At 35.8% G+C, this 15,507-nt stretch overlaps 1 protein-coding gene across 1 annotated transcript in view; it reads left to right on the forward strand.

The window, feature by feature from the left end:
* PIBF1 (progesterone immunomodulatory binding factor 1) overlaps nt 1-15,507 on the forward strand; it is a 90,634-nt gene that overhangs the window by 22,139 nt on the left and 52,988 nt on the right. The window contains exons 8-9 of the mRNA XM_010193901.1: nt 4,318-4,443; nt 8,447-8,545. Of these exons, the coding sequence (XP_010192203.1) occupies nt 4,318-4,443; nt 8,447-8,545 (225 nt within the window). The remainder of the gene's footprint in view (nt 1-4,317; nt 4,444-8,446; nt 8,546-15,507) is intronic.

Consider the following 15,507-nt stretch of genomic DNA (forward strand, 5'->3'; position numbering starts at 1 on the left):
TTCCCTACATTTAGATGCCAAAAAAGATTATTTTTATATATATTCCAAAATTATGTCATATTTGCCTTTATGTACTTCATTAATGAATGTAAAACAATTTTTGGTTAGTAGTGTCCTTAAAAAAAACATCTGTGGATTAAATGAATAAGCTTAGAGTATGAAGTAGGTTTAGCTTCTCTTCAGCTGCTTCCTTCTGTTTAAAGGAAGAAGATGGAACTGCAAACAGCATCTATAAATCTTGTGTCCTTGTATAACTAAGATGAAGAGTGCTAATGTAACTCTCCTGTAATACAACTAAAAGACAAATTATTATCTAAATGGAAATAAAAGAGCCTTCTATTGAAATGATCAGCTGTGGAATTCTAGCCCAGAACTGATTTTAATACTATTTTTACCTTTCAGTGCATTCACTTAAACTTTTTTTGTTTGTATCTCAGAACTATGCTCACCTTGAACTTCAGCATTTTAAATACATTTTAAAGACTTTCTCTAAAAATGTGCTTATAAGCACTGACTGTTGTAACTAGACTTCTCTTTCTAGAAAAAAGCTGTGAAATGCTTATCCTGTAATAATGGTGTAGAGGTACTTTCGCAGAGCTGTCTCCATTTGAGGACCTTAGAGACGTATGTAGCTTGCCCCTACCACAGTTTAGGATACTGAAATCAGAGGTCTCTGTCTTTTGCATTTTGATACCAACTGAAGAGAAATTCAGTGACTTTGACTTTGTCTTTAGAGATCTTCATACTGTCATTGAGACTCCGTACTCTTGCCAGATCTCTCTCTTGACATCATTGGTATTGCTTACTCTCTTCATGATGTTGTGGTTTAACCCCAGCCAACAGCTAAGCACCACACAGCCACTCTCTCACTCCCCCTGTTGGGATGGGGGAGAGAATTGGGAGAGTGAAAGCAAGAAAACTTGTGGGTTGAGATAAAGACAGTTTAATAGGTAAAGCAAAAGCTGTGTGCACAAGCAAAGCAAAATAAGGAATCCATTCACTACTTCCCATCAGCAAGCAGGTGTTCAGCCATCTCCAGGAAAGCAGGGCTCCATTAAGCATAATTGTGAGTTGGGAAGGCAAACACTGTTACTCCCAATGTCCTCTGCTTCCTTCTTCTTCCTCCAGCCATGCTGAGCATGATGCCATATGATATGAGATATCCCTTTGCTCAGTTGGTGTCAGCTGTCCCAGCTATGTCCTCTCTTGGCTTCATGTACACCCCCAGACTGCTCACTGGTGGAGTGTGGTCAGAAGCAGAGAAGGCCTTCACTGTGTAAGCACTGCTTAGCAAGAATGAGAAGATCCCTGTATTACCAACACTGTTTTCAGCACAAATCCAGAATGTAGCCCCTTACCAGCTACTGTAAAGAAAATTAACTCTATCCCAGCAAAACCAGCACAGATGCTAATTTCCATAGGACAGACATTAACTATAATGAATAATGCAGGTATGTCTGCTCTCCTCTAGTGACTGTTACTGGCTTTATAGGGACAATATAGCATAGCAGAGGAGACAGTGTGGTCTGAGCAGTGTTTGTAGGACTGCACTGCAGCTTGAGCAGCCTAGGTTGTATTCAAATTTTTGCTGAACTTTGAATAAGTCACTTCATAATGTAAGAATGTAATGTAAAGTGTAAAAATGTTAATGTAAGATTTCTTTTGTAAAATTAGGGTAATAGTATCCTTTTGTAAAGTGCTTCAAAACCTGCATGTGATACGAAATACTGCAGAAGCTGTCCCTTGTTTACTTTTTTTCACACACATGTGCACACTCTGTACATCTTCTGAGACTGTCCCATAGCGAAGCTTCCTGTCTGTTCAGCAATTTAAACCATCCATCTCTAAGGTAAAATATTTATAGTACTAGGTTTCTTTCAGATAGTTCTACAGAATGCTATTTATTAGATAGATTACAGAGGTACAAAAGTAGATCAGGAGATAACTGTACCGACTAATGGACGTTCCACGGGCCTCAGTGTGCTACCTGGAGATTGTATCAGTTTGGATTATAAGCTTCTATTTGCCTAAGTTTTGGAGAATTTGAGGCTTTTTAATGCTTGCTTCACATCTAGATCTCTTTTGGTTGCTGTAGTTCGAGAATGAAGATGATGAAAACAAACCCAAGTACCTATTTTTAGGAATAAATAATATTTCTCCTCTGGTCACCATCAGAACTGCTGGCATTGGGGTACTGTAGTTATAAAATTACAGACTTTAGGAAACTGAAGGTTTAACTTGCCAAATTTTAAAAAAGACACACTTCAAAATAGGTTGAGCTTGTGGCAAGATGAATGGCAGCAGCCCATTGCTACAGCTCTTGGGGATTTATGTGTAAGCATAGACTGACACAAAAGATTTCCCTTTGTGTTTAATCTTAAAACACAATCCATAGTTGCATGAGATGCTCAGATCACATTTAGTTTATTTGCAGTATAAAGCCTTATGAGTAATAGGCCTGGAAAGAAGCTCCTTAAGGCCTGCATCCTGAAGAAGACAAAACAACTTGATAAGGCAAAATTATTTTTAATTACAGTTCGAGCAAAAGACCATAGCAGCAGGTCAATAATAAAAATCACAAATGCTGGTTCTTTGCTTCAGCAGCAACTCAGTTTTTATTAAACAGCATTGACAGGCCAGTCAAGCTTAGAATATGCCCTTTACTATACCGTTTGTTTATTTTAGTAATCTTAAAGATAAGCATCGCTTTGAGCTGTTTGCTGGTGACATCACTTTCCATGTTGAAGATTTTTCCAGATTCTTCTAATTTTTTCAGTGAACCTTCCTGACTTTTAGCAGTCTTGCCATGGGCGGGAAGGTATAATTTCTTCAAAGTTAGAAACTTTTTTCTGGTAAGTAGTAATAGTAATAGCACATTGTCTGAGTACCAAGAAAATGCTAATTCTCATTGGTTCTGCATATAGGAATTGTATCCTGAGGTCCTGATCTTCAGCATTCTTTTTTTTTCCTACATATTGAGCCATATAGAGTCATAGAATCAATGGCTTTGGTTGGAAAAGACCTTTAAGATCATCAAGTCCAACCATCAAACCAGCCCTACATATAAAGCGTAAGGAACACAAAAAAATTCTAATGGGGACCTTAGATTCCAGTACAGAGTGGGGTTTTTCTTGTTTGTTTGTTTTTTAAATGCCATTATTAACTTCTGCATTGTATCAGAGATTTTGCTGTAGTGTGGCACACTTGAGAAAGAAGAGGAAACAAATTTACCTTGAAGGGTCAGCTGAAATTCAGTGTCTCAATGAAAAGAGAACAGGAAAACCTGGACAGCAAGCATTCTGACATTTAAATATTTTAGGGCTTTTAGTTCATGTGAAGGAGTTATTGGCCAGCTCAAATACTGATTTCTAAAAATTATGGGCTATCACATAATTGGAAATCGAAAGAAACCTAAAACCTTTTTAAGGTTGTAAATGCACATTTCTTCATAGATATGTTCTTATTTCCAAACCAGTAATTTCTACTAGTTGCTTCACTGCTGATTGGTTATTCTTGAACATTAACTAGATGCTATAAAATTTTGACATTCCTTAGCTGTTATGTACTTACAACATAAACCTTTTTTGTAGGACAAATTCATTATGGGATTACCTACAATCTGTTACGGGCTTCCAAAGTTACAAAAAGATGTCAGTATTACTCTGAAATGAAACTCTTATCCTGAAATCTTCCGATATCTACTGCTTAAAAACTTAAGGTTGTATTTTAATTAACTTATATGTTGCATTGACAGGATAAATTCTCAAATCTTGGCTCTTTTTTTTGACTTCACAAATCTCCACAGCATGTAGTCTTCAATGTTTCTTGTGATGTTTTTCCCCCCATATGAGGTGGTGTAGTACAGCAGTATTGTTAGCAAGTTCATCAACCCTTACCCAGTGATGAGGAAGTTAAAAAATTTTGGAAAGTCGGGAACAAGGAATTATTTTTTTAAGTGGTTAATTAATATGAACACTCATGTAGAGGCTGACAAAGAATTTCTGGAAGATTGTTAAGTATAATGTTGCATGATTAATCAATGTTAAGTTACTTTAAAAGAAATAAAGCAGTATGCAGAAAGCTTGTATTTATTCCCAAGTAATACTATTTATCCCTGGTAGACTTTCACTCAGTTTGCTTCACAACATAGGCTAATATGTATTCCAAGCAATTTGGGAGGAAAATGAGTAAGAATTAAAATAAAATGTGAAATCAAGAAGTGCTCTGCTGTACTTGTACAGCTATACCTGAGGTTTTGAAATTGTAGGTAGTGCAATTAATTTTAAATTCCTGTGTTGTGTATTTGTTTATTTACAGAGACCACTATAAAACAGAATATGAGAAGAGACTGCATGAAGAGTTGGAACAAATAAGGTTGAAAACAAATCAAGAAATCGAGCAACTAAGAAGCACTTCAAAAGAGATGTATGAACGTGAAAACAGGTAGATAAGATGCAAGCAATAACCTAATTAGGGCAAAAATGACTAAGTACTCTTTTGTGCTTAGGCATAATCCTAGTTGACTGGCTCTTTGAGAGGTGATCAAAATGTGGGCATTTAATTTCAGTTATAAAACCGATGAGATTCTTGTAAAAACTAAAATGAAATTATACTTGTACAGTAAGTATATAGTGTTATTAAATGGTGGGCATCCAACATTGTCAGTGAAAAGTATTATTAAAATTTATGTTCTAGATAAACATTAGCAGTTTGAACTTTGTTCAGATTTATGTAACAGAAAATGTGTTGGTTTGTCTGTCATGCTAAGTGGACAATCTTGAAACTGTGCCAGAAAACCAGAAGAGAAGGTGTTGATGCAGAAGGTAAAGCAGAAAAAAAATGCGGGAATCCAAATAAGACTTACACCTTTCTAAAATCTATTTGAGGTTGTTTACTGCATTATGCTTCAAAAAAGCATTGCAATTAATGCTGTAAATTAATATAAAATTTTCTTTTGAAGAGGATCCTAGTCCTGCAAAGACCTGCATATTGAGTTTTGTATGTGTGTCATCTTGTTGAATTCCATGGAGTTACATGCAGAGTTAGGCACATACATAAGCCTTTAGGGATCTAAGGATTATGACTTTTGGTTTTCTTTTTGAGCTTGTTTTTTGTCCCTTTTATCCCTTTAAAATGGGAGGATTGCTAGGTAATTCATTATAACTTCATTGTAGGTGTCCTGAAAGTGTCTTGTGTGGAGAAGGAAATGACTGTAGTAAAAAGATATTTGTGGTATCAGCATCTGTTCCTCTAATAGGCAGTTTTGTTACTGCTTGGAAGAGTGAAAAAAGAACATGACTGCTGCTGTCTGCCTTCCAGTCAACTGAAAGGTTCTAATTAAAAAAAATTACATCATTATGCAGTTTTGCAAGTGTGAGTAAATATATATATATACACACACATGTACATCCACACCACTTCCTGTATATAAATCTAGGTATGAATTTAAACCTCCACTGTTGGTGGAGATTTGAAAAGGGTCTGTGTATCATTGAGAAAGCTACTGAAATATATTTCATTTGTATCTGGAACAAATTTACAAAAGTTTTGTTCCTCATTTTGAGATAATTACTTCTGAAATGTAAATCCCTTAGATTGGACTTCATATTTTGGAAAAAAAAAAGAAAGATTTAAAGCATATGCTCTTTCTAAAAAATACTAAAATATTCCACCATAAGACTGTGCTTCCCAGTGTGTGCTGCCCGTCACTGTTGAAACAAATGGAACCCCAAATTGTGAGTAAAGCAGTTTACTGTAAAGTTGTGTGATGTGATGAGATGCTGATTGTGACTGAAAATAGAGCTGACATGCTGATTTCATCTTCAAGATCAAAGCATGGAATGGTATTACTGCTAAACTAATATAATATTCAGTTGTTCTTACTCCTTACCACTTTGCCAGGCCTCATGGGCCCTTAAATTTATTGGCACTTATTTTACATTTGGATGAGTCAGTTCAAGAAGCTAAAATGGAGCTGGGGCAGGGGACACACTAATGCTTTAATTCTTAATTTATTTGGGATCAGTTTCACTTGTTTGGTTGTAGTAAGCATTGGTTATGTTTGCATTAGCAAGCATGAGTGAATTTGCAGGGCATGTGGATGTCTGCACGAGGTTTGATTTTGGTTTAGCTGTAGCTTGTTCCCATGGATCAAACACAATTTAGTAGTTTTGAGCATGTTAGATGTTCTCCCTGAGCACATCTTCTGACTTGGTTCAGTTTGACTGGAATCCAGTTTGTGCACTCTAGAACAGTTGAGGGATGTGAACTGAAGTGCAAGAAATGATAGTTGCCAAGAGGTTTATTTCAAAAGCTAATATAGATGCCCTTGTGCTTCTGCTTCCCTCTTCTGCCCTCATCCCACCTTTTTTTCTTCCCCAGACCTCTTCATGAATCTGTAGGTAGTACTTCTGTCCCATTCTAGAAGGATGCTTTTTAAAGAGTGCTAATCTATGCCTTTCATTTTTATGACAGGCTTGCTAGATACCTGGTGGTCTATATGGCCTCTATATGCAGCCATCAGATAGGTACTTTACTTCTTTTAAAATCGCAGTCACACAATCTGAAATCTGGCGGTATCCCTAGTGGGTTTCCTAGCTCTGTTGAAAATCTTTCAACAGAAGTTATATCACATCTGTGATTGTCATCTTGATCTCACTTGTGTGCTTTTTCCTTCTGTGGCATTTTCAATTGGTTTGCTATTCAGCTAAGCAAAACAGTTTACTGTCTAAATGAGTTGCTGTACATCTCTTACCATTTCATTTTTATCCTACTTCTGTTACTCTGGTCTTAAGGATACAACATTGCACTCCTACTCTGAGACATAATATGCTTGGTCTTAATGCAGTTAACAAAATTACCATGTTCTTGCATTTTGATATGTCCGTTTTCAAGAATCTGCTTTCAAGCTTAGTCCCTGAATTTTTGTCAGTAAATTCTGTAGCCGAGTAACTCAAATTTTAAAGAAAATTTGGTTGTCTTTCTCTCATAGTTAACTGTTACATAATTCTGATGTTGATTCTTCTTAAGTAACTATTTCCTATTTATATGAATTAAGTTGAGTTCAGAAAAGTACAATTAATAATATCTCTTTAGTCTAGAAAGTAGTATTTCATCCAAAAATTATATACCTCTAGTGTGGCTAAAATGACCTGGGATAACATTTACATGGGCTTAATAATTTCACATTAACCTTTATATCTTGACTTTTTTCTTCAAAATTTGCCTGAAAATCTAGTTTCACTTTGCTTTAAGTAAAAAAGTTCTTGTGGGGGAGGAGGTGAAGAAACAACTTCAGTGGGAAAAGCTTGGTTACATCTACATTAACAGTTTAACTCAGATGAAGAATGTGGTTTTGAAGTGAAACCCCCTGGTCATTGCTGCTTATCATGTTTTTGCTGGCCTCACAGTTTGTGCTTGGATTTGCAGTGTTGTGTTCATGTTCGTAGTGTGTGAACAGGATTCCTTTTAGATGAAATGAAATTGAAAGGAATCTCTGAGATCGTATAATATATTCCAAATGCTAGTGAGTGTTCAGGTCACAGGAGCAAAGCAGAACTAGTTCAAAGTAAAATCCTCAAAAATTATCATACTGTAGGTGTCTGGTCCTCACCACCACTATTTGTTCTCTGTACTGAGTTGTGCTAATAATGGAGATACAGCTTAGAAGCACTGTCTCTGTAGTACTTTCACTTAGTATGGTTTCTTGCAGTGTTATGCTACAGGCAAACTACAGATTAACAGACTATTAATACCTATATTTTTTAACACAAATATGATATGTTTTATTCTTTATATGGTACTATTCTCATCCGTGTCAGTGAAATAAGAGAGAGTTTGCAAGTCTTGACTGATTCTTGGTTAAAACAAAATCAGAAGTATGGCTTGATTACAATAAGATGTTTATTTTACAGTTCCGTGCTGATCAAAAATGATGCCAGCAATAGAAGCCAGAAGGAGACACCAATGATGTGCAATAACCTGTATATCAGACTAACTAGCCAATTAGTTGTACGTAGAAGTAGGATTTCTGTGCCTTGCTAATCTTTTCCTGCTCGATCATAAAAGCTGCAGATCATCTCAGCTAGGAGGACAGCTTTCCTCTATACTTATTAGTGCAGTACTAAGCAAAATCATAGGAATTCATTTAATTCCTACCAAAAAAGTAATATATAGTCCTGGTATTCTAGAGTTATTCATGTTTCTACATATGAGTAGGTGGTTTGATTATTGTTTTAGAAGTTCGGAACTGGGAACTTTGCTGCTATCTATGAAAGTAATCTGAAGTAAAGCCTCTAACGAATAGACTGATAGATAGACAGACCCCTCTGTCATTCTGTGAGAACTGAAGAAGGTAGTGAAGTTAAAATCAGGTAGTAGTAACTTATGAAGCAAAACAGTCTTTTTCATAGCAGGTTCTTAACAGATTAACTTTTGGTTCCTTCAGAAATTTGAGAGAAGCGAGAGACAATGCTGTCGCTGAAAAAGAAAGAGCAGTTACTGCTGAAAAGGATGCTTTACGAAAATATGATCAACTCTTAGAACAGTAAGTATCTTTTAAGATACATATACAAAATCTAAAGATATAACTATATATCATGGAGTTTTAAATAGGAAGAATGACTGCTTTGGCTTTCTGCTTGTAGAGAATAAATTGAATTACAAACATCTTGTTTAAATGAAACTACTCTAGTAGTAATTTTTTTTCCTATTACCAGTAGAGTAACAATATGAAAGTTTGATTCTTCTCCTACAATCTTGTAAAGACAATCAAACATAATTATGTATCTCATAGCAAGAATGTGGATTTCATACTGTACAGTACAGTATTTGAACTCTGAACCTGTTTTGTTGCTTTTGTTCTTTAGTTGAAAGTAGAAAATTATCTTACAATTACTTCAATTAATAGTTCTTGTAAAGTCATGAACAGTTGTGCTTGCTACATGCTGCTTTTCTTACTGCTTTGTCTTCTCAGCCTTTCATATTCCATGTATAAAATATTGTATATGTCTATACAAACATACAGTTCTGTTCATATGGAGAAGGAAATGGTGATCAATTTTCTGCCTGTTTACAAGCAGTCTTACTGTCCTGCTCTACAGCACCTTGTCCTCACTTTTTTGAAACTTAGAATATTAGCTATGGTAAATTAGAGAGTAATTTTAAAGCTATGGACAGTAACCAAAGCTTTTCAGGGTAAATTTGGCATGTGTCCTTAATTTTGGACTTGATTCTTTTTTTTTTTCCTAACATTAAAAGGTCAGTTTGTTAACCAAATGTGGCACCTGATTATCTACTCAAAGTACTTGATTTGAACTCTTCTTGCTTGGAATTGTTTTTAATTAAGTAGTGATCTGTTAAAATATTGTTAGTTAAGCATAGGCACAAATGAAGTGAAGCTTCTAATTTTTATGTTTAACTCCTAAGCTGCAGCAGTGACATTACTAACAAAATAGCATTGTCCCAGAATAGCCACAAAGGACTGAAAAAAATCAAGTGCTAACGAGTGATGTGAAGCAATAAGGGTAGTTCTGGAGTAAGTGAGATGGGTCGGAGCACTTGATATCTAAACTGAGTTTCAGGGATTGGATTTCAGATTAATTCTAGTTCAGGCTGAATGGGCCCAAGGGTACTGAATGCCCTTTAGTGGGTACAGTGCATTGTAGGTGATCACTGTAGGTGATCGTGGAAGTCAGATAAGAAGCTCTGAGGTGATGGCTCCACAGTGCAAATCAGAATGTGGAAATCAAGGCTGGGAACAATAAGGAAGCTTGGTTCAAAACTGATCTCCTAAGTCAAAATAAGATGCTAATGTGAGCGAACTGTGTGTTTCTCTCAGACTCCTACCTTTCACTGTGAAAAAGACAATGATATGTGGGGAGTTCATATTTGAGTGGGACCTCTTCTGGAAAGTAGGTCTGGAATACGATCATTTGAGTATGCACACTTTCTTGGTTTTAATGAAAATAGCAACTTTTATAATTCTTATAATGTTTATTTTTAAACTTAAGAACCATGGAGAAAATACCTTTCTGGTGTATTCCCACTCATATAATGAGTCATTTTTTTGTATTGTTGCTTTTTTGAGGAGGGAAGTTCCACTGCAGTCAGAAACATGGGAAGAAGATCTTAAAATGCAAGCTTTAGATGGGGGAAAAAAAGAAAGAAATATACCATTTGTTGTCATCTTATTTCATACGCTCATGCTTCCGTCCTCCTGTAGCTTTTTCTAGTGATAAGCTCTCCAGTTAAGTAAAATTCTCCTTTACTCGATTTAAATAAGTTAATAAGTTGGTTAATACTGGGTTTTGGAGTTCAAAGATTATGCTTTTCAGAGAATTTTTTTGTCTTGGGAAAATGGAAAAATCCATACTTCCCTGCTTTAATATGCAGGTGTCTCTCTTTGAAACTACCTCCCTTCTAACCACAGTACAGGTGTCAAGACTGACTTTTTCAGTCTTCCAAATAATCAACCTGAATGAACTGCAAAGTAGCAAACTACTGACATGGTGAGAATGGAATAAATGCCTTAAATGTCTTAGAAGACCCCAAATTCTGACTTTACTGTGGTCTGACATGTGACAGTTCTGTGGAACAAAGACATTTTCTAATATCACCAGAACCCCCTAAGATAAAAAAGGAATACCTGTGTTGTCCAGTTCTGTATTTAAGAGATTGTAACAGCTTGTTCTACTTTAGTGAAAACAAGGTGACTCATCGTAGTTACCACTGGTATCATAATCTGTATAAACAAACATGTTTGAAAGCTTCAGAAGTATGTGGAATGTTGACTGGCCTGAATGGTGGTTAAATAAAGCCCCTGGCAAATCTTGTGATCAGAAGTGTAACTAATGCCCAATTTTCTAGTCAAGTGCAGTTATTTTCATTTTTCTTACTGATGTTTGTGATGGCTTTTTGTAAACAGCTGTTTACAAATGCCAAGAAAACACTGAAGCAATAATAGTCATGAAAAATTATATTGAGAAAGAATCTCCTGTTTCAGCCTCAAAGTAGGTAACTGTCAGGATGTAAGCTATGTTGCTCTCTCTAAATTCTGTGTGAGAATCCTTGTTTCATTTACCTGTGACAATGAAAAGACCTGAACTGATCTGATATTTTAGATTAAACTGTGGTCAATGTCACATGTTCTAAAAAAATTCACCAGATGGAAACATTTTCATTTTGTTTTAAACTGCTGGTAATGTGACTAAAACTTTTGTCTAATTTTAAATCATTATTATCTCAATTGAAAGTATCCCAGGGTTAAATGAGGAGAACAGTTCTGTAATAGCTCCATCATCTACTACACAGTGAAGTGTAGATGCTAAATATGTACCTACGTTTCCTTCCTTGAGTATTCCTGGAGTGTTTTGTTTTCAAACTATTGACTGTTAATCTATTACTCATTTCTTGCCAAAAAAACCCTCAACCCAACAAAACAGCAAAAGAGCCAGTACTGAAAGGCAGAACAAATGCATCCTGGTTTCCTATTATGTTGGGTTTTTTTTTTTCCTAGTGTCATATAAAGTGTAACATCAAACTGAAATGGTTCCTTTGTTCCTTTCTCAAATAAAAAGCAAACCAGAATAAAAATAATTGACATTCCTTGATGACATTTCTTGATAGCAATTGTCTATGCTTCATAGGTTAAAGAAGGTGTGCAAAAAGCTCTCTTTGTGTTTACCTGTTTAATGCTTTTCTTTCCAGTCAGCTGCAAGCCATGTATACATTTTGTGAGACTTCTTATTCTATCCATTAATCTTTATAATTTGAATCTCTTTTTTACCCTTATTTTCTTTGTTCTTTGTAATTGTAATACTCTTCAGAATTCATTTGGTGGTGAGATTAATGCTATCTGATTTTAGTTATCTGTCTTGAACTTCCTAGATGATGAAAAGAGGTGATCAATAGTGTTCATAAAACAAATGTTTAAATTAAGTGAAATTAAGATCCCTGTATCTTCTTGCTAATTGGAGACAAGCCTAGAGGACTATCTTAGATGAGAAGATAATTTGATAAATTTACTGAATAAATAAATGTTCTGTTTTGCATTTAGAATGCCTGCTGAGTACGCAGGAATCTCATTGTTAGATTAGCATTTCTTACATTATACATTCATTGTTAATAGAAACATTAAAATTAATTACTTGCCCCTTCTATTAACATGTTCTTATAATCCTGATGGTGTTGACTGCAATGACAGGATTCTAAACTTACAATTACTGAGTCAATGTATTTGTTTACTGGAGTTATTGCTAATATTTAAATAAAAGACTATTGTCTCTTCAAGAATATTTTTATAAAGTGAGGATTTAAATAATTAATTAATTTAAAAAAATCCATGCTGAAAACTTCTGGTCAAAATATTTCTTTGCCAAAGCTGCCATAAGCCTATAAAAAAAAAGTCATAGCTTTTTGCTGCCTAGACGAGGCTGCTATTTTTGTGTAGGAAGTTTTTTGTAATCCCGTGAAGAGCTGTGTAGGTCTTGAAAATTACTACTGCATTAAATCTTCCATTTCAATTAATGTCATTATTGTTTCCTAAAATATTTGTTTATGATCTTTTGCTGCTACTGTGTTAATTTATGGCATCTATAGTATGATGTGTATATGTATTTTTGATAACACTTAGAATTTGTATCAGAATAAAGCTGAGCCCTTTACTGTCTTTGCTAGTTATTGTCCAGATGTCAGCCCTAGCCAATGTAACTACTCCACATTTCCCATAGAAACTACCTTCATCTTGTTCTCCTGATGAGAACATTAAGTACAAGGTACAGCTAAAAGGTGGATGTCATGGCAATTGCTGAAAGACACCCTCTTGGAAATCCAGAATCAATGCAAAGAAGGCAGTGAAAGGCCCAGAAGTGGTAGTATGATGGAGAAGCAGAGAAAATGTCCATTTCCCAGGTGACTAGTTTGTTTTCAAGCTGTAGAAGCAGCACTGAAATTCATAACAAAAACAACTGTATGCATCCTGGATTTCTCCTGGAACAACTAGGAAGGCTCCTACTCGTTCTCCCTTTTCTTCCGAGGATATGCTTATTTGGAGTTTGTCTTCATGAATGATTTTAAGCTGCTCTCTAACTAGCAATTGTCCTTTACCAATGTTTCTGCCTAAAAGGAAGTCTGCCATATCTCAAAGCCTACTTCAGCTTGCACTATAACTGGAATGCGTTTTAATAAGCAGGACGAGTAAGCCTAATTAACTGATTTGATCAAATAGATGAGCAGCAGGGTTAGGAAGACTGCACACTTGCTAGGGCTTGCCTAGTTTTCTCTATTAGGTTGTTCCCTAATAAAGATCTCAAAATTTTGCATTCTTGGCTAAGATAGTGTTCTTGCAGAATGAAAGTTTTAAGTGCTGTAACTGGTCACCTTGTCACTGTAACTATCTGGATGTTGTAGAATTGTCAATGTCAGGACTCGTAGGAATGACAATTTGGGCTGATGGGTGACCTTTCTGAGCTTCATTACATCTGGAACGCAGGTTTTGAAGTGTGTTCTGTTACTGTGCAAGGAATGTTCAATGATTGTATTTATAGCTCTAGAAATCTTTTAAGTTCCTCTTGCCCCAGCTCCTAAGAAATAATTCTCACAAAATATTATTAGCTTCTGAAGGATACTTTGGGAAGTCTGTAATATGAACATATCCTTGTATCATAAAGATTTTCTTGAGCCTTGATGTTCTCGTTTTACCTGTTCATTTTCTGCTTTTATTTTAATGCCTTAACCTTAGAACATTAAGATTAATAAAAGCAAAAAGTTAAAATTGTGGTAGGGACTACATCCAATTCAGGATATCTTTTTTGAGTTGGAAATAGTTGAACACTAGTGGAAGAAGATTAGGGAGAAATACAATCTCTGCAGAAGTAGTTCTTGCTCTTCTCAAAACACACACTTTGAGCTACAGTTGGAGACAGGATTATCAGGCTACGTGAGCCTTTCGTCTGATACACTACAGCTACTCTGTGTAGAACAGAACAGAAGCTATGAAATACAGGGAAGCTTCTCAGTCTTTTACTGGGTATGCTTTGTGTCCCTTTGAAAAGTCTAGCCTGGATGTAATAACAAGACATAAATGAAAACTACTCTGCAAATGAAGTTACTGTGGTTTGGTTCTTTTATTGTTACATATATCAGGTTGTCTATGTAAATAATATTTCTGGAGTGTTTCTAGCCATCTGAGCTTGAAGGATTGAATTTGTTTGTGAAGCCCCTAGCAGCATTAGGTAGCCCAAAACATTAACACTTCAATGACAGATAAGAAAATAACCTGCTTATAGGAAACTCCAAGTAGGTGTGTTTTAGAATACACAAGAAAAACAAGACATAAATAACATGACTGTAAATACATGTGGTGATTGTTAGTTACATATGTCTACCAAAACTGTATTATAATACCTGTTCAAAAGCTAAATTCTTCAAAGCAGGGTTATTGTCTCTTCAGTATGGCTGTAAAAAAAAAATTATATTAAAATGGTGGCTATTTATGTAACATATTTCAACCTAATAAAACCATGGTTTTTTTTCTTTTAATAGTAATTTTCTTCAGGAATTATCTTCTCAATCTGTGGTTACATTTTGATAACCCTCTGGAAAAGGCTGTGATGCTATACTGTACCTGGACAACTAAGTGTTGAAGAACAGTCTGTCCAAATAGGTGTTTGTGTGGCTTCTGAAGGAAGTTTACAGCTTTGTAATCTTATGGACCTCGCAGTAAACTCATGGGAGATTCTGAAATGTTAGTCATGAAAGACAGCTTTGGGCTGAATTTTGGCCAAAGCTTTTCTTCTGCAGAATCACATTCAAGGTGTTGAGAAAATGTTAGGTATGGAAGCCTAACTTTGCTGGTCTCGGCCTGGTCCTTGCTTGCATGGTGGTGGTACCTGTTTCATGTAAGTAACTCTCATGAATAAGAAAAGCAGTAGTGTATTGTTCTGGAACTGAGGGTAGCAAGTCTAATTGTAAGTGAATAAATGAAGAACCATGAGTAAATTGAGGACAACATACTGCGTTCTTGAACATGCTATGAAAACAGTGCACATCAGTGAGCCAAGGCACTTTCAGGCTGTAAGCCTCAAACATTAGTCCATCCAGCACTGAATATGCCCAATTAATCTTAGTCATAGTAAGGACTTCCCAAAAGACAGGGACAGTATGATACTTACTTATAGTGCTCACAGCTGGTGGAAAACAATGTGAGTCCTTGGCAGCCTATTTGTTGCTTTCTCTCTTCATGAGGATGGCTTGTCTGGTAACCAGCGTCTTGATGAGAAGACAATGGGAAAACCAGGGTTGGAGGCCTGACTTCCCTTTTGTGTGGTCTTGTTTCTAGATAAGATTTCCTCAAGAATGTATCCCAGACTTTGTCAAGGTTGGCTCAGAGTTGTTTACATTCAGGGAGATCAGTAAATTTCTTTTTAAACTGCATGCCTTCAGCACTGAAGTGTTGCATCACATACTGGATAGTGGGAAGGCCATGTCCTTCAGTTTACTCAGTGCAAA

Source organism: Mesitornis unicolor, unplaced genomic scaffold (genome assembly GCF_000695765.1).
Source record: "Mesitornis unicolor isolate BGI_N332 unplaced genomic scaffold, ASM69576v1 scaffold24800, whole genome shotgun sequence".
Classification (NCBI taxonomy): domain Eukaryota; kingdom Metazoa; phylum Chordata; class Aves; order Mesitornithiformes; family Mesitornithidae; genus Mesitornis; species Mesitornis unicolor.